Source organism: Trichechus manatus, unplaced genomic scaffold, assembly GCF_000243295.1.
Source record: "Trichechus manatus latirostris isolate Lorelei unplaced genomic scaffold, TriManLat1.0 scaffold00036, whole genome shotgun sequence".
NCBI lineage: Eukaryota > Metazoa > Chordata > Mammalia > Sirenia > Trichechidae > Trichechus > Trichechus manatus.
In genome coordinates, this window is record NW_004443972.1 from 18,064,476 (window position 1) to 18,092,070 (window position 27,595).

The following is a 27,595-nucleotide window of genomic DNA, read 5'->3' on the forward strand; positions in this document are numbered from 1 at the left end:
AGGAGAAGGAGTTGGGGGCAGGGGGCAAAAAAAAGAAGAAGAAAGTGCATTAGACACATATAAAAACATAAGAGTGTGAATTATAAAAAATATGAGAGAAAATAACTGTTTATTTTATAGAAAATGCTGTTTAACCAAAAGGTTGACGGTTTTGAACCCACCAGCTGCTCTGTACTAAATGGGTGTCAGTTCTCCGTTTGCATTTGCAGGCTACAAGCAAGGCCATCTAGCCTGGAAGTGGTGGAGGTGTTGGGGGGGAGGCTGGTAGAGAGGATGAAATAGCAGGGTGGGTGGGGAGTAGCATAGAAGTCTTTTCTCAGAGAGGGCAGAGTTAAAGGGAAATTACAAAAACAGCTGTCCAGGGTTGGCAGCTACGGTTAATAATGAGTCAGACTTTCCATTTCTTTGTTGAGCTATTATGCCCTACTTTTTCCTCTCAGTCACTCTAAATACAAACTCAAGAGGAACTGGCAAAGTAGGAATACTCTGCCTTGTTCTGTATTCCCCTCACTTTTTATTAGCAGAAGGCATCAGAGTTGACAGTACTTTCCTTCAATTGTAAAATGTTATCTGACAACCAAATACCGAAAGATATTATACATATATATATATACTTTTTTATACATGTCTAAAGGTGCATATGATATGATACAATATATACATTGAGTCCTTTTTCTCATTTGGGCCAACTAGATTGAACGGAAGCAAAATTTACAGAGTGAGGAAAAACTCTTCCCATGCTAGCTTTTAATTTAATTGGTAGGTTTTTATTGAACACTGAAAAACAACTTTATTGGTTAAAATGTGACTAATTTTGCCATTTAGTTTTGATCTTTAGTTTTGTGATCTTTATCACCTTCTTATGTGGCTCTATGTATTCATATACATTCTCCTAAAATTGAAAGCATAATATATTAAAAATGCTTCCAACTGAAAGAGAAGCATAACTAATTAAATATTTGCTTCCTAACTCATCTTTATTTTATCTTTTAAGTATCTAAATTTAAAATATTGATAAAATACGTTAATTTATGAAAATTACAATAAAATGTTTATAACATATCTTGGCTTAACAACAGTATCTTTTGTGTAGAAGTGACTATATTTATCTGTATTAATATCAGGGAGAAAGGTCCAAAATGCATCACTGTTAATGTGGAATGCAAGAAAATTAATATTATACCAATCTAAAAGCCCATCTTATGCTTCACACAGTCACAAAAAAGGAAAGAAATCACAGTACTTATCAGTATTTCATTACGTATGAAGTAAGTGCTCTTTATCCTATCAATGACTGCAATAAAACAAAACTAACACAATCCCATTAACTTCAGAAAAGTTGCTGATGGTTCCATTTCAGCAACTGGATGATTATATTTAAGTTGGTTTTTACTCGTTGTAAAATAGTGCTATCTGAACAGGTAGGAAAATTCACACAAAATACCACTTAGCAAGAGTCGCCTCCTAACTTGGCAGGAAGTTTGCCTTCTGCATGGTTGAGTAAAGACAGATGCAATACATTTAAGTTATCACTGGATCATCTGTTGATTTGTTTAATATGACTTTCATGAAAAACTCATTCGAGATCACCAGAGTTTAAAAATATACATTTGGGAGTTTCCTTTCCATGACTGCTTTGAACTCTACAGCAATCATAATAATCTGTTTTCTATTATATTTATGTAAGGTTCAAATATATTTATGAACACCATTGCTTTTTGATAAGTGGCTTTTGTACATTATCAAATCCTAATAAGCCACCCATGTTGAGTATTTATCACCTAACTTTTCCAAAAAGCTAGGATATCTGCAAAGGAAGGTATATTTAAAATGGTGTTTAACATCAAGATCCAGAAATTTACCTAGTCTAGTTTGCTATTTGATCTAGTAAACTTGTTGAAAGATATCAAGGTCTCTTTGTTTTATTTCATACTAGGTACACTTTTGCTTAGGTTAAAAAAATGAAATGCTGCTTCCCTCATAAAAGCTGCATGTACAACTTCAATAATCATTTCCGTCCTTTGTCTTTTATGCTTACTGCTATATCCTTGGGTAGCAAGAAACAAAAAAAGAAACATGTAGCACTTTTTAAGTCTTTTCCAGGAATTTAAAACCAAGTGAAATGAGTAAAATATTAGTATCACTCAGACATATTAGACATTTACTATACTAATAAATTTAAGAAATTTAGAATGTAAAAAGAGTTATCATGTTCAAACTTTAATTCAAGAACCAAAGTCAAGATGTTTTTCTGATACATACTTATCTAGTCATGCATCACATCATTCTGCAATAAATATTTACTGGGTGCTTATTGGAGCCCTGGTGGTACAGTGGTTAAGAGCTCAGCTGCTAACCAAAAGGTTGGCAGTTCAAATCCACCAGCTGCTCCTTGGAAGCCCCATGGGGCAGTTCTACTCTGTCCTATCTGGTTGCTATGAGTCAGAATTGACTCGATAGCAACAGGTTTGGTTTTGCTTTGGGTTCTTATTACATGCCGTGCATGCCACCAAGAATACAGATCTTGTCCTCAAGGACTTTTGAATCTAGCGTAGTATACTGCTACCACTAAAAATCGATGGCTATATAGACAGCTCAATAATCTTCCATATTTTGGAGTTCCTGTCAAATCTAAGAGACTTGATGGGTAGCCCCAAGTTTAAAAGAGAAGCAAAGAGTGGATTGGAAAAAATGAAACTTGGATTCAATGTGAGAGTAGCATCCAAAGAAAAAGAGTGGGGTGAGTGCTAAATATTCAGCCTGATTCTTGCCTTACCACATCTTCTGACATAGAGATGGAAGAATTTATTCTCATAAGCAGTGAAAAGAGAAATTTTTCTCTCTGTCACCAGAAGGAGAGAACTGAGTTGATGTCACTGAGCCAGGAGCAAATTTTCTTTAAAAAAGAAATGCTTGGGTTTCTACTTGTTTGTTGTTTGTTTGGTTTTGGTTGTCTTTGAAAAGTAGAATCAATTAAATGCAATAACGAAAACAGTATTTAAAATATGCACAGGCTTTGAGTAACACTGTGCCTTTCCTCTACAATAAATACTGACTGATAAACCCAAAATTACCCTATACCATATAAGTGGTCAAAGAATAAAACCAAACAGGGCTTAAATAATAATATTCTATTGGAACTACACCATGTGGCAAATTTCATTCTCACATTGATTTTTGACAGCTGAGTTATTCTTGGAGAGAAAAGGTCTGACACTGCATGTGTCTGAAATCGACAAACTATTCCTTTACCTATAGTACGTAACCACAGAAAAAACACATCATTCCAGTTGGACAAATAGGCACTACCTCAAAATAGTAAGGAAACACTTTCTACATATCAGGCCAATGTGCATTGCCAAGAATATCACCACTTTGTAAAAGCAGCATATCTCTCTGAAAATGGGAAGCAGAAAAAAAAATCTTCACATAGTATAATTAGAATATTTAAACTTTAAAAGTACAACTAATTATGTTTTACTATACATAACACTTCTAATAACTTCTTTAAAGAAACATAATGTGTACTGGGCCAGCCTACAATCCTTATATCCTGATAAATGACCTTTAAATACGGACAAAGACCAGGTAAAATAAGATCCCTTTAATGCCAACCTCAAAGGAGCCCTGGTGGCATAGTGGTTAAGCAATCGGCTGCTAACTGAAAGGTCAGCAGTTCGAACCCAACAGCAGCTCTGTGGGAGAAAGATGTGGCGCCTGCTTCCGTAAAGATTACAGCCTTGGAAACCCTATGGGGCAGATCTACTCTGTCCTATATGGTCGCTTTGAGCAAGAATCCACTGGATGGCAGTGGGTTTGGTCTGGGTTTGGTAATGTCAACCTCAAAGGTTATAATATAATCCCAACCATTACAATGCATTTTGGTAATCCAATGTGTTTAACATTCCCCAATTTATTTAAACCATTTTTTTTTTAACTGATTTCTTTTGTAGCCTATATCATGCACCCGAGGGAAAGGAATTTCATAGTTTTATAATTTCAGAATTTTACTACTCACTATGCAAAGTAATTCTTTACTGCTCAACAGTGACCCATCTGAACTTCAAGGGGTGACCCTTGAAAATGTGTTTGCCTTTTGAAATGTATTTGCTTTTGAAAATGTATTTGCTTTTCAAAAGTAGGTTGCATTTAGATTTATCACATCTTTCATGCAACACTGAGAACTAAAAATCAGCAAATACTCACATTTGCTAATAGCTCTAAATAGGTAAAATACCCTGCACACAGAGGATATACATTCAATATTTACTGAATAAATGATTATTGTTGAAAAGTCCTTACTTAGACAAACAAAAATTAGGATGTGGTCCAGAAGCTTAAGCTTTAAATATTAGCTTAGTATATTTTCAGCTCTAGCATAAATCGTATTTAATAGAAATGTTAATCATTAAATATATCAATTTTATAACAAGCACAGAAAAAAACTACAATCCACAAAAATAAGCACATGGCAAGAACTTAATGAACACTGACTGAATTGAACAGAAATGAATTAACCCTTTTTAATTAAAATTCAGGTTATGACTGACATTAGTGAATTGGGTTTCTTCCACCGAGCTGTTCTAAGGGATTTCAGCAGGGTTATTATGACAAAAGGAACATAAAACTAAAAAAGGTGGTAGGCTCCCATTTGGAAAGCTTTTAGTGCAGATAACCATCTTTATGTAAACTATTTTGTCCCTTTAGGCTTATTCTAGATCTAAATTTCTATAATTAGCTAATGCAGGATAATCTGAAGTACATAATATTTTGTGAGTGTTTTCCACAGTCACAGAACAAATTAATAATAAAATAATTTGCTGGCCACACTGAAAAGTATTTACTTTTAGTTGTTGTTATAATCTGTTCATTTTAATTATGAAATATTTCAAGCATACAAACACAGAAATATGTATAACAGACGCCCAAGGATCCACCACTCATATTTAGAAGACATAAACATTTTACCTCAGTAGTAATAGTAGAAATGCAAATTCAAAGAACAGAAAGAAAGTATTTGAAACCCACCAGACTGACAAAAGTTAAGAAGTCTGAAAATGGGATTATAAAACGTATGAGGGATTGGAAACAGGCATTCTCCTTCATCACTAGTGGGTTATATAACTAACATAGACAGCAGTTTGGTAGACACCTACTAAAGTTCTCATTTAGTGACCAAAAACTCTACTCCTATGCAAGTAATGTTTATAAGAAGTGGACCTATTAACTATGCTTGCAATTTCTAGCCTTTCATTTGAAGAGGAAGTCTTTTGTTATCTGCAGTTATCTATAAACTCATTGTATCAAGAGCATTAATTTTTTTATTTAAGACGTATTTTAAGAAAAAGTAGGGTTTGGGAATAAACGTACAAAATAGAATAGTTTCTAAATGCAGCCAAATTAATAGAAACAGATCTCATAAATAAAATAGATGGCATGAGCCTATGGAATGTGGAATATGCCAGACCAAAAAGATATGTCGTAGACCAAAATTAATTGGTTCTAAAAGACTTCTGTAAGTTGTACTTCTAAAGAAGGTGAATGGCAAAGTTCCAAAACTACTTCACAGTAAAAAAGAATTGCTTTAATTGCATAAATACATTAGGGAGGGTATGAACAGCCCCCATGCTTTCCACTATATGGTGTCTTATTTCACACTTTTTAAGGTTTACACAACAGTTAGGCAGTACCTGAATCACTTCCCATGGTGCCTGAATCACTGCCCATGTTGCTGTTATGTCCAAGACTTTCATCTAAGCAGCTGACACTTCCTTCTGCCAAACTTGTGTCTGATTCTGCAAAGGAAAACATTTTAAAATATTTTTAAAATATTTCTGAGAATAAACGTATTTTAACTGCACACCTCTACAGCACACAGTACATACAGTTCAATGCAAGTGGGGAAGGCACACCCAGACAATTATGAACAAAAGGTAAGAGTTTCCGGTAAGCTACAGTAAAAAAAAAAAATCCACTATGGATGGGCAGCTGCCAGGTAGTGAATCAAATACATATTATCTACTTAAAGTACGATACATCCAATAGGAGAACTACTTCAAATTTATAAGGATTTATGACTTCTGTCATCCCCGTGTGCAAATTTTGCCCAAAAAAATATGATTTAGGCTTGATAATATCTTTCACATAAAAAGTATCTGTCTTAGTCATCTAGTGCTACTGTAACAGAAATACTAGAAGTGGATGGCTTTAACAAAGAGAAGTTTACTTCCTCACAGTAAAGTAGGCTAGAAGTTCAAATTCAGGGTGTTAGCTCCACGGGAAGGCTTTCTCTCTCTGTCGACCTTCTCAGCAATCTTCCCCTTCTGGAGGAACTTCTCCGTGCAGGGACCCCGGGTCCAAAGGAAGCGCTCTGCTCCCGGCACTGCTTTCTTGGTGGTATGAGGTCCCCAACTCTCTGCTTGCTTCCCTTTCTTTTTATCTCTTGTAAGATAAAAGGTGGTGCAGGCCACACCCCACGGAAACTCCCTCTACCTTGCATCAGGGATGTGACCTTACTAAGGGTGTTACAATCCCACTCTAATCCTCTTTAACATAAAATTACAATCACAAAATGGAGGACAACCACACAATACTGAGAATCATGGCCTAATCAAGTTGACACATATTTTGGGGGGACACAATTCAATTCATGACACTCTACCCGTTGGCCCCCCAAAAAAACACATCCTTGCAATATGCAAAACATATTCACCCCATCAAAGCATAGCAAAAGCCTTAACTCCAAATCCAAACTCCAAAAATTCCTCTTCATCTGTGAAATCTAGAATACAAGTTACCTGCATCCAAAGGTACAATGGCAGAACAGGCACAAGCTAGACATTTCCATTACAAATGGGAGAAACTGGAGGAAAAGAAAGGATAACAGGCACCAAGCAAGTCAGCAGAACACATTACATTAGCCCTCAAGGCTTTGAAAATAATCCTCTGTTCTCTGAAACAATTTACACAATGGCCCTGCCCTCCAGACTGTAGGTATCCACCACCCTCTCTGGATTTTGAGCAGAAGCTGCTCAGGGGGGCTTCACCTCTGCCTTCTAGGCCCACTGGGACAGCAACTCTGCTCCCTTGGCTTTAGGCGCACCATTGTCCTACTCCATCGGAGTGACAACTCTACCCTTAGAAACACCAGAGGCCATGGCTCCACCCTCTGAAACCCCTGAGGTCATGGCTATACCTTTTGAGACTGAGGCAGCTTGGCTTCTTGCATTCCTTGTTTCTTCAGCTTCTGCTTCCTGGTTTCTTAGCCCCTTGGCTCCCCAGGCCTCACGCCCACATCTGCCCTGCTGGGGCAAGTGTTCCAAAGCTCTGCAGCTTTGTAAGTGCCCGGAGGCAGCCCACTCCACCAGGAAGCCTCCTGTGCACAGGCACTCAGGTCTCTTCCTCCGTGGGTGGCTCCAGTGCTACGTGGCACTGGTCTTCTGGCTGTGCCGCTGTTCTCTGCTTCTGACGCTTCTCTGCTGCTTCTGGTCCTCTGCCACTGCTGCTCCTCTATCCATTCAGTTGCAAAACTGCTTCCACAGTTAGGTATCTGTTAGAGTAGCACCCTACTCCCGGTACCAAATTCTGTCTTAGTCATTCAGTGCTGCTATAACAAAAATACCACAAGCGGATGGCTTTAACAAAGAGAAGCTTATTTCCTCACAGTAAAGTAGGCTAAAAGTCCAAATTCAGGGCATCAGCTCCAGGGGAAGGCTTTCTCTCTCTGTCGACCTTCTCAGCAATCTTCCCAGGTCAAGGAGCTTCTCCATGCAGGGAACCCTGGGTCCAAAGGAAGCGTTCTACTCCTGGCACTGCTTTCTTGGTGGTATGAGGTCCCCAACTCTCTGCTTGCTTCCCTTTATCTCTTGTAAGATAAAAGGTGGTGCAGGTCACACCCCACAGAAACTCCCTCTACATTGCATCAGGGATGTGACCTTACCAAGGGTGTTCCAATCCCACTCTAATCCTCTTTAACATAAAATTACAATCACAAAATGGAGGACAACCACGCAATACTAAGAATCATGGCCTAACCAAGTTGACACATATTTGGGGGGGACACAATTCAATCCATGACAGTATTATACAGAACTCATGGAGTCATTTTTATGTAAAATACAAAGTTAATAATGTGTGTTGATATACTCATAGGTTATGAAAATAGTAGTTCAGTGATAAAAAAATTTATAAACTCAGAAAGAATTTGCTTTTTGTGAGACAATCTCACTAAAGCCTGGCTTTCACAGTTGTACTGGAAGCTTCTGTGAGGTTGGAAATAATTTCTCTGTAATTAAACTGAACTTCTAGCAAAAGGTTATTATTAAGCCGAGTGGCAAGAACATAACCCCATTTATGGATCATGAGTCTGTGTTTTCAATACTTGGGGAAGATTTCTCTTCTTACAATTTATTTCCAAGGACTTGTGCAGCCTATTGTTAAACTGCTAAAAATGAAAGGTGGTTACAAATGTTGGCTTTGGACTAGAAGGACTTGAGAAGCTTGCTGTTGAATACTCTTAGCCTAAGTTCCCCTCTTTAAAATGGGGCTAATACCACTTACCTCACAGGATTTGATAACCGTTAAATAATATCAGATACAATAAGCTCTCAGCACCATAGCTTAATTGCTAGTGATTTAAAAAATGAAATAAAAAATCAAATAGTATGTCACTAGGACAGGAGTTTCATTTAATGATATTCTTCTTACAATTACTAATATTCCATAATATTTACACTGGTTATATAATTATCATTTAATCCTAAAGTGCCACAACACACTAAATAAATTATATTAAAGTAGCCTTTAGCTATTTAAAACTAGTCTGAATGTCCGACATTTAGGGCTGGAAATGGAAATGGCTGGAAAACATACACATGGTATGTTATCAATAAAATGTATCTGGAAAGAGATGATACACAACTCCTCAAAACAAGTATTTTCTTCATTTTTTAACCAGTTAATCTTTTTTAAAGTCAGGTTTACTGAGGTATAACTTACATACCTTACCAGTTGTCCATTTTAGGTGTATAGTTTGATGAGTTTGACGCATGCCTACAGTTTTGTAACCACCATCACAATCAAGATAAAGTATATTTCTATCACCCCAAGAAAGTTCCCTCATGCCCTTTTGTAGTCAATTCCCTCCTGCTATCCGCTGATCTGGTTTCTGTCCCTATAGTTTTGCTTTTTCCAGAATGTCATATAAATGGATAGAATGTCATATAAATGGATCCATGCAATATGCAGTCTTTGTGTCTGGCTTATTTAACCTAGCATAAGACCTCTGAGATTCATCCATGTTGTTGCACGTATAGTAATTTGTTCCTTTTTATTGCTGACTAGTGTAGAGTCAAGGAGCCCTGGTAGCGCAATGGTTAAAGCAACCAACTGCTAACTGAAAAGTCGGCAGTTCAACACCACCAGCGGCTCTGTGGGAGAAAAGATGTGACAGTCTGCTTCAGTAGAGATTTATAGCCTTGGAAAATCTATGGGACAGTTCTCTCTGTCCTATCGGGTCACTAGAATTGACTCAGAGGCAACGGGTTTGTTTAGTATTCCAAGGAGCCCTGATGGTGCAATGGTTAAGCACACAGCGCTAACAAAGGATCGGTATGAGTCAGAATCAACTTGACAGCAACAGGTTTTTTAGTATTCCACTAGGAGTCCCCAGGTGGCACAAATGGTTAAGCATTTGACTACGAACTGAAAGGTTGGTTGTTAAAACTCACCCAGAAGTGCCTTGGAAAAAAGACCTGGTCATCTGCTTCTGAAAGTTCACAGCCTTGAAAATCCTATGGAGTGCAGTTCTACTCTGCCCACGTGGGGTCACCATGAGCTGGAATCATTCAACAGCAACTGGCTTGGTTTTCAGTATTCCACTGAGTATCTTTTTGTGACATCTACCTTCCAATTTGGATAAGCCTATTTAGCTTGGGACGTACAGTGGAATTACATACAACAGCATACAAATATGTAAGATATCTCTCTTAAAAGTTAAAAGAAAGCTGATAAGACAATTTGTGGAAATATTCTCTACGGACATACATACTGTTTAAGTATATTAGCACAACATAAATATACTAATGTGAAAATACTGTGCTTATCAGTTGTCGTAGATTAGCTCTGAAACTCAGATTTGAGGAATCCCTTATGATCACACGGGAAAACCTGTATATCTCACTGAGCGATTTTAAATATGGCACTTTGCAATTCTCAGAGGTATGTCTTGTTAGAAGCTCAGAGGCGAGTGTGGGATAGTATTGTCAAGTAGAACAGCATTTTGGGCAGATGTACTGATGAAAAGAGAATATGATTTGTAAGGAAAAGGCAAGGTGTAAAACGAGATGGGGAAATGTCATTGCAAGGATACTTCTAGATCTAGAAATACAGAGTAAGATTTTTGAGGCAAAAAACAAGAATGAATGTGGACATGATCTTTATTTGCTGTTGTTTTAAATGTAGTAAAGGGAACTAAAGACAACACCAAAATCACTGAAAAATACTAATAAATAGTATCTAAAATCTAACATTGTATCGTTAAGTTTTCCACTAAGTGTAGTTAAGAATAGAAATTATATTTGATTTTCATTTCATTTTCTAATCACCAGCAGTTAAACCATAATCTTAAACTTATTCCATGTATATGTAAAGTTAAGATTTCCCCAGGCTTTATTCTAACATACATAAAGTATGGGGGAGCTATTTATGCAATATGCACAAATAATTTATGAATATTAAAAAGTTGCTACCAAAAATAGGGTATTATTAATCAATTTTCTGAATTTATTTTGATCTAACAAACAAATCTGCAAAGTGTTAGGGAGACACTGAGCTCAGTGCTTTCACAGAGGTAATGTAAATTATATTTTAAGCTCTCAACATCTTATGTGCAGGTATCATTATCACCTCAATTTTAAGTGAGAAACCAAAGCTCAGAGAAGTTAAGTGATTTACCCAGATCACACAGCTATTATGTAGCAAAGCTGGGAGCCCCCATTTTCTGAAATCAAGTCCAGTATTTCAAAGATGTTTACCCAACACCAAGCATAGCCGATGATCTGCATGAAGTTATATAAGCAAGTAAGCAATCCTGTATGCATAATATTAAGTAAAATGCAAGCTATTTTTTAAAAAAACAATATAGATATTTTCATTGCAATGTCAAATTTTCTATTAATCTTGAAACAGGGCTTATCTTTCCAAGAAAAAAAAGTTAGAGATTTTATTTTGCTATGTTTCTGATATCATTTTGAGACATTCATTAACTTTACTTGTAAACGTCTGCACTATTTTTAAACTTTTTTCTGCACACAAACAAAAAAAGAAAAACTTTTGCCTTCGTTGCACAAAATTAATTGCAATAATTCCGCTAAAGATAACTATGAAAATGAAAGCAAATACATAGCGCTGTATTTCTTTGCCATTTTAAGGGGATATGAATCTCTAGTTTCTCCACACAAAAATAATTTTGTTTCCTAGGCAGCAAATTCTTATGCATTTTGATATTTTTTTGTGTGTTCACAGAAACAGAAATTAAAAAGAAGATGCCTTTGATAATAAAAACCAAAACAAAAAAACCAAACCCACTGCTGGCAAGTCAATTCCAACTCACAGTGACCCTATAGGATAGAATAGAACTGCCCCATAGAGTTTCCAAGGAGTGCCTGGTGGATTTGAACTGTCAACCTTTTGGTGAGCAGCCATAGCTTTTAACCACTACACCACCTCGGTTTCATTTAATAGTAAAGGAGAATGTATTTTATCTCCTCAACACTGAAAATTCGTTCCCCAGAGTTTTCCTCTCGTATTCTCTTAAAAATTACATGTCACACACACCCCCCCCCAAAAATCAAGATCAAGAAAGTATCTACATAATGCCAAAATTAAACCAATCTATTGAGTTTTTTAGCCAAGAATTTCTGCAACTGATTTATACAGGATTGTCTTATTTCCTTCTTTGTACTTTCTAAAATATGTCAGTCTGGACTTAAGTCCTAATGAATAAAGTCTTGTGTCTATGATTTTAAAATAGATCAGCTAAAATAGAGTCCACTGGACGCAGGGTGTTGCTGTGAAAAGAACATGTGCTATAGAGTCAAACAGATCAGACGCCAGATCTGAGCTCAGTCACTGCTAATAAGTGACTTAACCTTTTTTTTTTTTAATATAGACAGTAACTTCTACTTTCTCATTTATTGTGAAAATGATTGTTAGAACAAGGAAATGAACCTTGAAGACAGACAAATCTTATATATTCTGATAAGGCTGCTGCTTAAAGAGGTTTTAAATATTGGAATTATATTGTATAATAAGTTTAGTTAGCTTTTATAATGGTGTTATTTCCTCTAGGGAAAATACCAAAGCTAGCTATGAAACAGATTAGAAAATGGGGGTAATTTCTAATTATTATGGAAAACAGACATTTATATCAAACTCTACTGTAATGAAGGAAAATTATACTCAGAAATATGATTTTCTGTAATAAGTTTGCAAACAACATAAAAAATAGCTTTGCTTACAATGATAGTGTCTAAGACCAGTCCGTAAGCCATGTGAAAAACTGCCTCATTTTACAACCACATCTTGAAAATTTTACTATTAAGGCAGAAATATTAACTGGCATCCAAGAATTTTATATTTAACATACCCTAAACCTTAAATACTCTGAAATATTTTTAAACCATTTAGAAACCAAAAATGTTGAAGCTAAAAAAAAAAACAACAAACCCCTTGGTGGGCCTTTTTAGATTTATTGCCATGTAAAGTCTGCCCTCTGCTGGAAAATGCTATTATAACAATTGGTTGACTAGTATATTGTTTATTCAAAGAGCTATACTTAAGTACGTAACGTACAAATTGGCTCTTACTTCTATTCTTGCCACGTAGTGTCCCTCCAATTTTCAGCCTAGACGCACTTCTCACTCCACAGAATCTCTCTCCTTTCTTTCCCCCTGCCTCAGTCTGTCATACATTCTCCTTCCCGAAAAACAGGTTTTCGTTATAGCAGGAAACAATGCAAGTGGAAAGAAGGAAGAAGAGCGCAAACAGCTCCTGTTTGCCTAAGAATTAGTGCATACAAGGTCTTCAAATAGTATGAGCTCACTTTTCATGGTAATTTTCTGTTTATTCTAATTCTGACCTCGTGATGCACGCCAGCTTCTCTTTAGCTATCCCCAGCTAAAAACCATTTACCATCGAGTCATTTCTGACTCACAGTGACCCCACGCATGTTACAGAAGAACTGTGCTTCATAGGGATTGTACTGGTTAATTATTTGGAAGTAAATCACCAGGCCTTTCTTCTGAGGTGCCTCTTGGTGGGCTTGAACCACCAACATTTCGGTTAGTAGCCAAACGCATTAACCATCTGCACCACTCAGGGACTCCTAGCTATCCCATCTTCCCTCTATTTCAAGCCTGGACTATGAACCTAGAGTCGATTCCAGGAATTGAAATTCAACCTGGAATTTCAAAGACTTGCCCTAAAGCTTTAAGCACAAGCGCACGCAGAAGCACACACACAAAGACTCAGGGGCTTCTTAAGTGTGCTCACTTCCATACTGCTAACAATACACATTTCTTTTTCTTTTGAAATGACTTATTCTCCATCTTTTTTGAGAGGAAATAGATCACTTTTATTTCCAGCTCTATGTATATGGATCTACACAGGCACACACATGCGCATACACACTCACATTTTGGTCTGTCAGATTTTGCTCTCTGTGCCAGGGAACATGTGTTCCTGCAGAATGGAGAGAAGCCACCTACACCCACCTTGCACATTCTCTCCTGGATCCAAGCTTCTAGGGAATGAGTTCCCCAAAGAGAAAAATCCCTCTCCTGGCGCCACAGGCCCACACGGTTATCCAGGGAGCACCTCTTCTTTTGTTTATAGGACAAATACTGAGGAAATGTTTCAGCCAGAATTAAATTTGAACTGTGTGCAATGATGCTGGCTTAAATTGTATCATCCATGTTCCTTAACCTGTTGAACTGGGTCTCAACATAGAAACATAGTTATTGAAGTACAGGGTTCTGAGAATAACCCATCCACGGTTGTGAGAATGACCCATTCATTCGTTGCCAGTCAGTCACAGAGGTGGGAAGACCTCCAGTGAAGTCAAGTTAGGAGTACGAGCCAGATGACCACATGGGAAGCAAGTCTTGGCAGGAATGAGGTTTAAGGATTGCAAGATGGAAGAAGATGAGTTGGAAATCTCTGTCTGGTAAACACCCTTTAAGGTGTGTGTGAGTTAAGTAGACTTGAGCAGATGTGAGGAAAATAGTGGAGAGATACATTTAAGGGTGTCCTTGTAAATGCTTAACAACCAGTTCTTTAGGGGGGAAAAAAACTCCGATTTATAAGCACTCATCAATTTCAACGATGTGAATATTCTCATCATGGCTGATTTCAAACTACCAGCATGATGTCACCAAGCACAGTTGGAAAAACAAGTGTGCACTCAAGCTCTTGCAAGCTGATGTGAGCTGGCTCCAGTACCCACTGGAGACGTTCCACCTAGGACTTTCCTACAAACATAATCTGAGTTGATCACACATGCACTGTGTTGGTATTTTGCAATTATCCAAACAATGAGTGATAAACTTTTTATTTTTTGCCTTAGGAAAAGCAGTAGTTGAAACTGTACTTAAAGAAATTTGTTACCTCTCATCGATATTACAAGCCTTATTTTCCACCAACCTTCTCCACAAATGCTCCCCTCTAGTTAAACACATTTTTAACTTTCCTACACCTGAGCTTTTGCACATGATGTTCTTGCAACCTGGAATGCTGCCTGCCATTTCTCTTTCCAAATGCAGCACAGGACACTTGAGGCTCAGATGAAATGTCTTAAATTCCCCCTTTGGTAAGCTGTCTCTGATCAGTCTTCCTACTCTCACAAGTCTTCCTTCCTCCCCCTTTAATATGTTGTTCTTGTGTCCTTTTTTTGCTATGAATAGATTACTGTTTCTCATTGGGGTATGTAACCTGCTTTATGCACTAGATTATAAATCCTTTGAGGGTAAGGGCAATGCCTCAGAGCTTGGTCTCCTCAATGGTACAACCTGGTGAATTCATTTCCTTCTTCATACTACTCTGGCTTCTGGTCACTTGACTCTTCATCCACACTCCAAAACAGAGAAAGGGCAGGGTCTTACAATCAAGTTAAAATTAAAATCATCACCTTTTGTTACAACTCTTCTAAAAAAGCTTTAGGTATGTAGCCATAAAAGGATGTCATGAAAATAAATTGAGCATGTGCAAGCTGTATGCTAGAGAGATTTCTTTCTGTCAAAATATGTAAGTCCTCATTCCTGAGATATGAAAGGTAACCCTCCTGGAACTATTACGCAATTGTAAGTCCTATAACTGACCCTCATGGCTCACGGTAGTTTTCAAATAAAACAGAAACCTCCTACATTATCCTTTAACAAACACCAATATCAGTCTCTCTTTCTTGACTCAAAATAATATCTGCCTTTTGGATTGCCTCACTAGTACTGCTAGTTCTCAGTAGTGAATGGCAACTAAATTCAGAAAAGTAGAAAAGGTAACTGTCTCAATTCAAATCAATCCTGAAATAGTATGGGTGATTCTGATACAATATTACTGTATACTACTGTATCAATTATCTTCCCCACTAAGCTTTCAAAGGCTATTGCATTTACTTCTAAAGATTCTAGAAATCTCTACGTTTCTAGAGGTAAGTAATATAGAGCATTATTTTGGTATTCAAGTGTAAGGATAAATTTTATACAGAAATTAGTATAGACCAAATTTAAGATTGGACTTTGGTCTATAAAAAGGCAAAACAAAACAACAACAAAAAAAGTGCTATAACAGATTGGGCCAGGGAGAAGGAGGCTGTTTTATAAAGGTCAATTTTTAAACCCCTCCTACAGAACATGATCTATGCAAAATATATCCACAATATATTCCAAAGCATAATGTCACCGGATAAACCTAAGGAGTGGAACATATGGGGAAATACGAAAAAGAAGGTATTAAAGTCTGAAAACAGGCAGGTTGGTAAGCTCATTAGCTGCGGTGGAATTTTAAAATCTTCACGTGAAGGAACATATAAATCAAAATATACACATGTATTTACAGTCATGCGCACTGTATAATCACGTATGGCACTCTACACTGTTACATTATCATCTTCCACACGGGAACAGTGGAATTTCATTCTCCTTCTAAATGTCAAGGCGCCCTCTGCTGGCCAACCTGAGGTATTTGCACTTTCTAGTTCAGTCTAAACAGGGAGATGCAGCATAGAAAGATAAATTTGAGGGATTTTCAGCTCAACTATATACAAAAATAACTCTTTTCCAAATGCAATACATTTTATTTAGTTTTAAATCTCATTTTGTTTGATTTCATTTTATTACAGAACATTAAGTTCTAAAATTTGTTGTTGCTGGTTGCTGTTGAGTTGATTTTAACTCACGCCGACCCCAAGTAGTACAATATAAAGGTCCAGAAAAAATAACTACTTACTCATTTTGACAAAGTAACAATAGAAGGCAGTTAAAAATGACTGTAGAACTAATTTTACTGTAAGCTTATATATTTAAATAATCCAGACAGTTGTTGATTTGCTATAATTAGAATATTTTTAATAGAAGAAAATGAACGTGGGTTTTGCATGCCTCTGATGTTTTCCACAGAAGTGTGGTTTAGAGAAACATCTAAGTTTTCCAATATCTTCTTGTGCTAAGATGACCAGTGATTTCAGAAACAGAATGATAACATCTAGCATTAAAGTCTTATTAATAGTTTTGAGAATTGTTCAAATATCTTTTAGAAATTACCTGTGTTCATTTGGAAACAGGTAAATAAAACAAAGTTTTGCTGTATCTAAGAACTGTATACATTAACTGCATTTTTACTGGGAAGCAACTGATTGTTAATAATGGGAGGAGGAGGCAGGAAGAAGAAATGCCAGCCCCCAAGCAAAGTGGGCATGGTGAAATCACTCTCCAGAACCATTCACTAGGAGATTCTGATACATTACCCCTGGGTTGAAGGAGAGATGTAATTAAAAGCTGTTGCCAGGGTAAGTCACTGCTACTAATGGTAGTGTATACTACTCATCAAGGAGTAAGAAGGGCTCAGAAAACAATGAGTTAAGAATCTTTACATTAAAACTATAAATAAGTAATATTTGTATGCACCAAGATTACTATGCACTGAAAAAAATGATTTTAGAAACAGGTTCAGAAATAAACATTAAAAAGGTCTTAATCTAAAATTAGAAATAATCGGAGTTTCACTCTTTTTTTTTCCTTCTTTCTGCAGATAAAAATCCATACTTACAGAATGCGTGAAGCTTAAATAACAAGTTTCTTTAAATGCTAGTTTGGTAAATGTATCTGAAATCTTAACCCATTATATTAGAATTAAAAATAAAGACTATACAATATCAACATCAGTAAGATACACAAAACAAAAAAAATGCATATTAGAGAGTATAGAGCACTTTATGTTTGTTTTATTATTAATTTTGTCAAAAAATCCCTATGTAGGCCAAGTCTCTCTATAGTAAATTTTGCAACAAAAAATTCAATCAAAAGAACTCCAACAACTTCGTTGGGCCAATGTACTTTAAAAGATATTTGTATCAGTAAGTCTTAGTTTGATGAGCAACAAGAATATGAACAGACGCTTAGAATAATTCACAGCATTTATCAACAGAGGTGTCTAAGACCTAAAGCAAAGGCACTACATTTTCTGAAATAAATTGTTCTTGTTACTGCTCTGGAAAGGGTTAGAATGGATTGGACCAACCTATTGCCAAATCCACATGACAAGTCCAGACATCACGAGGATCCTACAGACTAAAAGGCTTTGTGAATTTGGAGGGGTCCTTAGATTACTGTACAGATTACTGTACTCTTACTCGTTCTGGTACTATTGTATATTTTAATGCTCTGTACTTTTCTTTCATAGCACTTACAGGGAGTGCAGCTGTACAGTGACTACAGTTTGGCTGACGCTACCATCAGCTGAAAGCTCCTTAGGGACAGAAGCCATATCTGTTATGTTCCTCACTTTATCCACAGCACTGAATGCAATGCCTGGCTCATGAGAGGAGCTTGGTAAATATTTATTAAATGAAAGAAAGGGAGAGAGGGAGGTTAGAAAGAGCAGGGTAAGAGAGGGAACCCGGGAAGGCGGGGAGGGGGGAATACTCTTTTCTGTCCCATAAGGTATTATTAAGATCCAGATTTTTTTTTCACAAGATGAATCTTTAAGCTTAATTATAAGTAGTAAAAAAAAAATAAAGATAAACTACAGGCTGTCAATCTTTGATGAAAAATACTCATTTGAGATGTAGGAACAGACCACCACCCAGCCTCGGACCAGTCTTCAATTCTTTTTAGTATTAATTTAGAAAATGCTAGTAATGCACAGAGATGTCAGGTAACCTACCAAGGAAGCTTATTAAAACGTGAAAACTCCACAACCAGAGAGGGAATTTTGGCATTCCTAAAGAATCATGATTTCTGAAGGAAAGCAAAGCTGCTCAAATTAAAAAAAAAAAAAAAATCTTCTAGAATTCAAGGTTTAAAACTTTGCTATTTTATCTATTAAAACCTCGATACTCAAAGTGTATTCCAGGACCAGCAGCATCAGCAACATCTGGAAGCTTAGAAATGCAGAATCTCAGGCCCTACCCAGGATCTCTTGAATCAAAATCTGCATTTCAGTAAGACCTCCTCCTCCAGGTGATTCTGATGCACATTAAAGCTGCAGAACATTGCATTAAAAAACAAACTCCATAAACAAAACCAAAAAACCTAACTCGATGCCATCTAGTAGATTCCGACTCATAGTGACCCTAAAGGACAGAGCAGAACTGCCCCAGAAGGCTTTTAAGGAGCGGCTGGTGGATTAGAACTGCTGACCTTTTGCTTAGCAGCCAAACTCTTAACCACTGCACTACCCAGGACTCCACAGGATATCAATCCTTTGACATATATTTAGATAGTTCCTATTAATCAGCAAAAAGAAAATAAATACTCCAATAGAAAAATGGATAGGCAGTTAACCACAAGAAGAAAATGAACCTGTTTATATATTTCACTATACCTAATAAATGTTTTTCATTAGAAATCAGAAAATTCAAATTCAAGTAAAATACCATTTTTAATAATAATAAAATGGGCAAAGATTGAAAAGAATGATATTATTCACTCTTGTGGAGGAGAATTCAAGGAAATGGGCACTCTTCTACACTGTTGGAGAACATGTAAATTGGCACACGTTTCTGGAGGAAAATTTGACATTAAGTATCAAATGTCTTAAAATTGTATAAATCATTTGACCCAGAATTGCTATTATGTGACTATGTTTTTAAGAAATAAACTGAGACATACATCTGAAGAGTTATCTTGGCATTATTCATGATAGTGGAGATTTGGAAACATCCTAAGCGTTCAACAATATAAGGTTGGTTAATTAAGTATAACGCATCCAAATGGTGGGAACGTTATTCACCCACTAAAAACCATGCTGTAGAAGAATATCTAATGAACACAAGAGAAATGTCATTATATATACATATTCAGGTATGTAAAAAAGATTGGAAAAGCAAATACTCAGATATAAACAGGAATACACACATAAACACTCACATACTGTGGAAATATGGGTGCCTTGTTTATTTGTGTTTCTCTGTTTTCCAAATTTTCTGCAGTAAAGATTTATGATTTTTCTAAGTAGAAAACATTAAGACTTTGCAGTGGTGAGCTACAGTCAGTTTACACTGACTCACAAGAGCCAATTGTTAAACTTTTAGTAATTTCATGAGACAGCTGTAAAACACAGCCATTATTAAAAATTAAATTATGCAAACTTACAATTAAAAACAAAGGTAATAAATCCTTGAAACTCATCACTTCTTAATCATTTTACTATTATTTATGCTCATGAGGTTATTTATATCTATTACATCTGTACAGTGGAAATGCTATGTAACAGTGTGCCACTGTGCATCTCTTTCCAACTCTGTGTTCAGTGACGTCACGTTGGAGGCTTGAAATTGTCCTTAGTGGGAGTGTTTACACTATGGAGATTGGCAAACGCTACAAATCAGGACTGCTTCCCTTACCCCAGAGAGACAGCCGTTAAACATTTACCAGCACAGCACCAACTCTAAGCAACTATTTCTCGTGAAAATAGAATGTGGCCCTTTTGGGAAGAAGTAGGGGAAGGGCAGGATTCTCCTACATAATCATGAGCAAATTAGAGAGGGTAAATAATTAAATTACTTTGAGTCTTTCAGGGCCGTTTCAGTGTCAAAAAGCTGGACATGGTGGTATCTAATTCTCACACTGATCAGTTACTCCAACTCAAGCCAAACCTAGTTTAGAGTTCATCTTCCCTTTTAGGGTCTTAATCTTGGCCTCTGTAACTCCTCTGAACTTCTCTGAGATGCTGCAGGCTGCAAAATAGGGAAAAAGGTAACTGCCCTATTTAATCCTCAGGGCTTTAGGTGAATCAAACTAGTTAATGTATTTGAAAGTATTTGTAAATCATGAAACATAAGACGCACTTCTGATATTATATTATTATCACATTCTATTTTACGTGTAAAGTAAAATAGAACCAAATGTGCTCATATTTACAACATACTAATGCTATACTGGAGCCCTGGTGGCACAGCGGTTAAGAGCTCAGCTGCTAACCAAAAGGTCGGCAGTTCGACTCCACCAGCCGCTCCTTAGAAACCCTATGGAGCCATTCTACTCTGTCTTACAGGGTTGCTGTGAGTCGGAATCGACTTGATGACAATGGGTTAGGGTTAATGCTGTACTAGTCTGAAACACTTTGTGACCACAAAAGAGAAATTATTTTAATTTATTTGCCTCTAAAATATTATTTTAATAAAAATGCTCACAAGACCCCGAAGTCCAAATTGTTTCCCTCTGTTCGACAGATCATGATGTCACCAGTGCACCAACTGATTTTTCTGGAAATAATAATCAGTGTATGTAAAATGTTCACAATTACACGTGCTTCAAGTACCTGAAACTACAGAAGAATCTGCAAAAGATGATTCTGATGAATTATTCTCCATGTCCCAGCTCTCTTTCTCTGAACTTGGCTGATCTGTGGCAGAAAGAAGTGGCTCTTCAGGTTCAGGACCATCTCTTTGTGATAAATTCTCAATCTCTGTGAATAAAAGTGTGAGAATGTGAATAATAGTAGAATGTAAGTTTATATATATATATATACACACACACACACACACACACACGGTACACATAACTGTTATTGTTATCCTGGAAGCAAAATGGGGGTTCCTAACAGAGGTTTACCTGAATATACTTAAACTCTTTGAAATTACCTTTGAAGTACCTGAATATACTAAAAGCTTTTATACAATATAAATAGCTGTTATCGTTATTTGGGAGAAAGACCTGGTGATCTGCTTCCATAAAGAGTACAGTCAAGAAAACCATAAGGGGCAGTTTTACTCTGTCGTATGGGGTCCCTATGAGTCGAAAATGACTGGGTGGCACCCTAAAAACAACAATTATTATTTTGAAATTAAAATGGGGGTGCCTAATAGAGATTTACCTGAATATACTTCAATATTTTGACATTTTGAAAGGCTCAGAACATGGTTTTTGACATGACACAGTAATTTTATTTTTAATATGGACACAGTGAATTGTAATTACTTGTAATGATTGGATTTTATCTAAAAAGACAATATAGTATTGTGCTAATCACAAGAAAAGTGAGATGTTTTCCTATCTGACCATCACCTGTTAGGGAGCAATTCACTTATTCAGTAATACAAAGTTACATTTAAGGCTGAATTAAGGGAAATGCAAATTTGGTGGCTTTTTTCTTTAGCTTGTGCTCTTGCCATTTTGTTTCCTCACTGTGTGTTCTACACAAGATATACATCTGCTTTAATGTCAGCCTAAATTCATGTATTCTGAATTCCTGGGGATTTTTTTTTAATTCAGTGAAATATTCTGTATTCTTCCTTTCTCCTTCAGTCCATCCCTCCCTTCTGCCCTTTCTTCCTTCAACCAAAATGTGAATGTTTTATTAAGGCCCACGCGGGATTCAAAGAAAAACAAGAGTTTCTATCCTTCTGAAAGTACAATCTATAAGAGAAGACCGATGGCATAAAGAAAATCTCTTAAAGTTTATCATTCGGGATTAAAAAAACCCAAAACAAACGTGTTGCCATCAAGTCAATTCCAACTTATAACGACCTTACAGGACAGAGCACAACTGCCTCACAGGGTTTCCAAGCAGCAGCTGGTAGATTTGAACTGCCGACCTTTTGTTTAGCAGCCGTAGCTCTTAACTCCTGCACCTCCAGGGCTACAATTTGAGATTAGCCTACCCTAAACAATAAGGGAAAAATGTGTCCAACTGTGTATGGAGAATTTCCTTAAGAAAACTGCTTCGACCTTGGACAAGAAGCCACCTTGACATTGTTTGGAGATAGATATTAAGAATGTCTGGGGTTTATAATTATAATAGCCAACTTATTTTGTGCTCAACACATAAGCCCTATATATGTTATTGTTGTTAGATGCTGTCAAGCCAATTCCGACTCATGGCAACTCCATATTACAGAGAACAGCTCCATTGGGTTTTCTTGGCTGAAATCTTAGTGGAAACAGGTTGCCAGGCCTTTTTTTTCCCATGGGGTCACTGCATGGGTTCAGACCAACAACCTTTAGGTTAGCAGTCGAGTGCAAACTGTTTGTGCCACCTAGGGACCTTTACATATATTAAATCATTTAATCCTCAAAAAGGAGCCCTGGTGCTACAATGGTTAGGTGTCCAACTGCTGACCTAAAGGTCAGCGGTTTGAACCCACCAGCAGCTCTTGGGAGAAAAGACTTGGTGATCTGTTCCCATAAAGATTACAGCCTAGAAAACCCTATGTGGCAGTTCTACCCTGCCCTAAAGTGTCACTATGAGTTGGAATAGACTCGACAGCACACACAACAACAACAATCCTCAAAATAACCCTTGTTTTTTGTTGTTACTTGCCATCGGTTGATTCCAACTCATGGAGACCCCCATTTCACAGAAGAGGAAACTGAGGCATGGAGACGGTTAAGTACCTGGCCAAAAAAAGGTCACGTGTCCAGGTAAGTGAAGTGTCCAGGATTCAATGAATGACAGCCTGGACCCAGAGCTTGGACCCTAACCTCTACAATAACCACAGCTAACTTTGTTCTGGCCATCAAGACCTAACAGAAAAATACCTCCAATTGAGAAGGACTTTTATACAGTTACACTTCACAACGGAAACAGAAGCAATGGCAGCAGAAATCTTTGCCAGTGGACAGATCATGATATTGCCTGATACTGGAAAGCTAGATTGATCCCCTCTAACTAAGCTTCCCAATTCTTTGAATAATTCCAGAGAGAAGGGAGAGGTGCAAGGCCTCTTGAGCATGTAACTTTGTGGGGCTCTCAAATATATGGCATCACACAGCATTTGTTCTGAGGTGGAAAAAAAGGACCTCGCCCAACCATCCTGATTATACTTCACTCACCGGGATTCATTTGCACACAGTTTCATCAATGCCATTTTATAATTCATTAGAGTTTTTAGGTAACTCATAATAAAAATATTTGACTTCATCTCTGTCTCTCTGTTTTCTTTTTCTTTATATAAATGTGTGTGCACATACATACACACCAAAAAACAAACCAACCAACCCACTGCCATTGAGTAGATTCTGATTCATGGTGACCCCATGTGTTACAGAGTAGAACCACTCCATAGGGTTTTCTTGGCTGTAATCTTCAACAGGCCTTTTCTTCCATGGAGCCTCTGGGTGGGTTCCAACTGCTAATCTTTGGGTCAGCAGCCAATTACAAGCTGCTTGCACCACCCAGGCTCCTTTTATACATGTATATATGTGTATTTCAAACTTCTAGACAAAAATAAAGACACTTCATAAATGTAACATAAAAAGGCATAACAAGCAGTTTACACTAGTAATTCAGTAACTCTACTTCATTACTCAGATTAATTTTCTTTTATAGCGCTCCTGACTATTGTTTTTATTTTAGAAACAGTGTCTTCTATGTGAGCAGGAACTTGTATGTCTTGTTTGACCCTATATCCCTAGCACCTAGAACAGTGTCTGTCACCTAATAGGCACTCAGTAAATGTTAGCTGAATGACTGACTGAATGGAATTAAGTAAAGTAACCTTATGATGATTATAATTCATTTAAATCATTTATTACCAATTAATTTTTGTCTTACATATAATAGTCTCAAAAATATATGACACATGCTACGAAAAGAAAAATAAGATGGCAATTTCACATGAAATTTACTGATCATACATGTAAAGGGGCTGTAAGATGTTACTATTATTAAATAATTTTTAAGCTCACAATAAATAATACCGATGCTGGCAATTACAGATCTTTTATAAAATGTTTAATAAATTCCTTAAAAATTCATATAAATTCTCAGAAGAATATGCAGCAGAACTGTAATAACTACTAAAATATTTTAGTTCAATTTATTTATGCATACTCAATGTTCAAATGTTCAAAATATCTTGATAAAAATTTCAGGCAATTACCTTGTTTTCCAAATAAAATGGAAAGAGCACTGGACTAGGAATGCACACCAACATTCTAGCCCAGCTTGCTGGGTTTTGTGGTGTTTGGAAAGTCAATCTTTTCCCAGGCATCAGTTTCCTCATTGGCAAAGGGGTTGAAATAGATATCTCAAATCCCTCCAGTTTTAGAATTCTGATTCTAAATATCCCAATGCTTGGCATTGTGTCTACAGGCTTCGTTAAACTCTCAATCACTAGGCAGAATGCACAAAATCTTCCTCAGTAAAATTAAAAATACCTGCATTGCTTTCAAAGCAACTGGCACCTGTTAACTCTTGAAAAAGGATGTTGTTTCCTGTTTGATTTAGAACTGTCAGAAATGTAGAAAACCAGTTGTCTTTCTGCACAATCCTTTTCAGCAGCTCCCTTACGCCTGATTCATTTCCATGGTTTTCTGCAGCAGAAATCTGTTTTAAGAGAAAAATAGAATTAAAGAAGATAAAATATCTTCTGAATAAATTTAAACAGGAGCTGCTCTTAGAAAAACTGAGCAATTAGTATAAGTATAAACAAACGCTTAGATTAAAACACTAAAGAAAACAGCAGTGCTATTGTAGTAATCCTGGATTCTGGGGAGCAAGGGGGAGGATTCTCCGGAGCAAGCACCCTTGTAAATGTATGCCATTTTTCCATTTTTTTTTAAGCCAATGAGATACTCAAGCCTGACACTTAGGAAATAAATGTTTTACCTTAGCTGTTCTGAATAATGGGTGCAAGAGAAAGTATCTATAGCCATGGTATGTCTGTCTGTACCAATTTCTTTCTGTGTATTAAACCCCCCCAAAACAAACAAACAAAAAAACCAAACCAGCTGCTGATGAGTTGATTCCAACTCATGGTGACCCCATGTGCTGCAGAGTCGAAATGCATTCCACAGGGTTTTCAAAGTTGTGACCTTGATCACCAGGCTAATAGGTAAGCGCTTAACCATTTGCGCCACCTAGGGACAGAATTCTATATATCTAGGGCTTGTATTTTTCCTTTCAACCCATAGAGTCTATAAATGGGAAGTTGAATACTTCTTATTCAATGCCTCTTGCTTCACTATTACCATTATGAAGTAAGTAATTACTACCACAGATTTATATTCCTGCCTATTTAACATCTGCACTGTTTATTATTGCTACAATAATTTTTCTTGGATTTCTGCTTATTTATTATTACAAGACACATTTATTTCCATATCTATTCCTTTTTTAAAGTATAAAGTGGATTTATGTCTACTTCCATTTATTAGAGTCTTTGGCCTTCATTTAATTTCTCTTTTAGATTAATCTACAATTCCTTTTTAATGTGGATCGTCATTATCACAGCATATCTCCCTAATTCCTAATGCAGCAATAAAGATCTCATGGAATTCTAATCAGTAGCCTGGATGAGAAACATTGACTTAGATATTTGCAAAACTTCTTCTCAACTATTTGCCTATCTTCTATGTGTAATTTGAGTTAGTCAATCTAGATTAATTTTTTCCTACAAAATTTACCTATTTTCTATTCCTAGAAATATATTCTATAACTTTTATTATTTTGTTGTTGTTCTTGTGTCAAATCAATTCTGGCTCATAGCAACCAAATATGACACAGTAGAATTGCCCCATAGGGTTTCCTAGGCTGTAATCTTTACGGGAACAGGTTGCCAGGTCTTTTCTCCCACGGAGCAGCTGGTGGGTTCCAACAGCCAACCTTTTGGTTAGCAGCAAAATGCTTAATTTAACCACCAGGGTTCCTTTTTTTAAATTTTATTGAGGTAAAATTCACATAACATAAAAGTAACCATTTTAAAGTGAACAATTCAGAGGCATTCAGTACATCACAACATTGTACAACCACCATCTCTATCTAGTTCCAAAACATTTTTATCACCCCAAAAGGAATCCCATTAAGCAGTTATTCCCCATTCCCTCTTCTTTCCATATCCTGGCAACCACCAATCTGCTTCCTGTCTCTATGGATTTAATTATTCTGTATATTTCACATGAACAGAATCATACAATATGTAACCTTTTGTGACTGACTTTACCTAAACTAATGTTTTTGAGGTTCATCCACAATGTGGCATGTATCAATACGTCATTCATTTTTACAGCCGGATAATATTCCTTTGTATGTATATACCACCATTTATTTATCCAGCCATCCACTGATGGACAGTTAGTTGTTTCCACTTTCTGCCTAGTGTGAATAGTGCTGCTATGTACACGTGTACTTGTATTTGTTTGAGTACCTGTTTTCGATTCTTTGAGGCATATACCTAGGAGTAGGATTTCTGAGTCATATGGTAATTCTATGTTTAATTTTTTGAAGAACAGCCAAACTGTTTTCCATAGGGGCTGAATAATTTTACATTCCGACCAACAATGTATGAGGATTCCAATTTCTCCACATTCTTACCAACATTTTGTTTTTGTTTTGTTGTAGCTATCTTAGTGGTTGTGAAGTGATATCTCATTGTAGTTTTGATTTGCATTTCCCAATGATACATATACCCTTAAATGTCAGGAACTTGTTTGCATTTTGAAACAATGTAAGGCACAAATTTAGTGTTAGCTATTATTATGAATGACCGTGAACAGTACGTTTACAAACATTTTACCACCTGATACTAAGTACAGAAGAATGCACAGCATGATCTCTACTCAAAGGACACTTTCATCTTATTAGCTACTGTTAATAACGCTTTTCTAAAGGCTCTGTGGAGTCTTCTGGGTGATACAAATGGTTAATGTGCTTGGCCACTAACAGAAAGGTTGGACGTTCAAGCGCACCCAGAGTTGCCTTGGAAAAAAGGCCTGGTGATCTAGTTCTAAAGACTCAGCCACTGAAAACCCTATGGAGCACAGTTCTACTCTGACACACATGGGGTTGTCATGAGTTGGAGATGACTCGACAGGAAATTTTTTTTTTTTTTAAGGATCTGGCATATATTAACTCTTTATATACTCCCAGCAATCCTGAAGGG

General features: G+C 36.7%; 1 protein-coding gene across 5 annotated transcripts in view; it reads right to left on the reverse strand.

The window, feature by feature from the left end:
• Positions 1 to 27,595, reverse strand: part of IFIH1 (interferon induced with helicase C domain 1) — a 106,281-nt gene that overhangs the window by 32,196 nt on the left and 46,490 nt on the right. For 4 of the 5 annotated variants that reach the window (XM_023730481.1, XM_023730482.1, XM_023730483.1 and 1 more), the window contains 3 exons: positions 24,873 to 25,041; positions 21,034 to 21,180; positions 5,691 to 5,795 (listed from right to left, as the gene is read on the reverse strand). In XM_023730481.1, the coding sequence (XP_023586249.1) occupies positions 5,691 to 5,795; positions 21,034 to 21,085 (157 nt within the window). In that variant the 5' untranslated portion in view covers positions 21,086 to 21,180; positions 24,873 to 25,041. The remainder of the gene's footprint in view (positions 1 to 5,690; positions 5,796 to 21,033; positions 21,181 to 24,872; positions 25,042 to 27,595) is intronic. The other variant, XM_023730480.1, reaches the window with a different exon arrangement.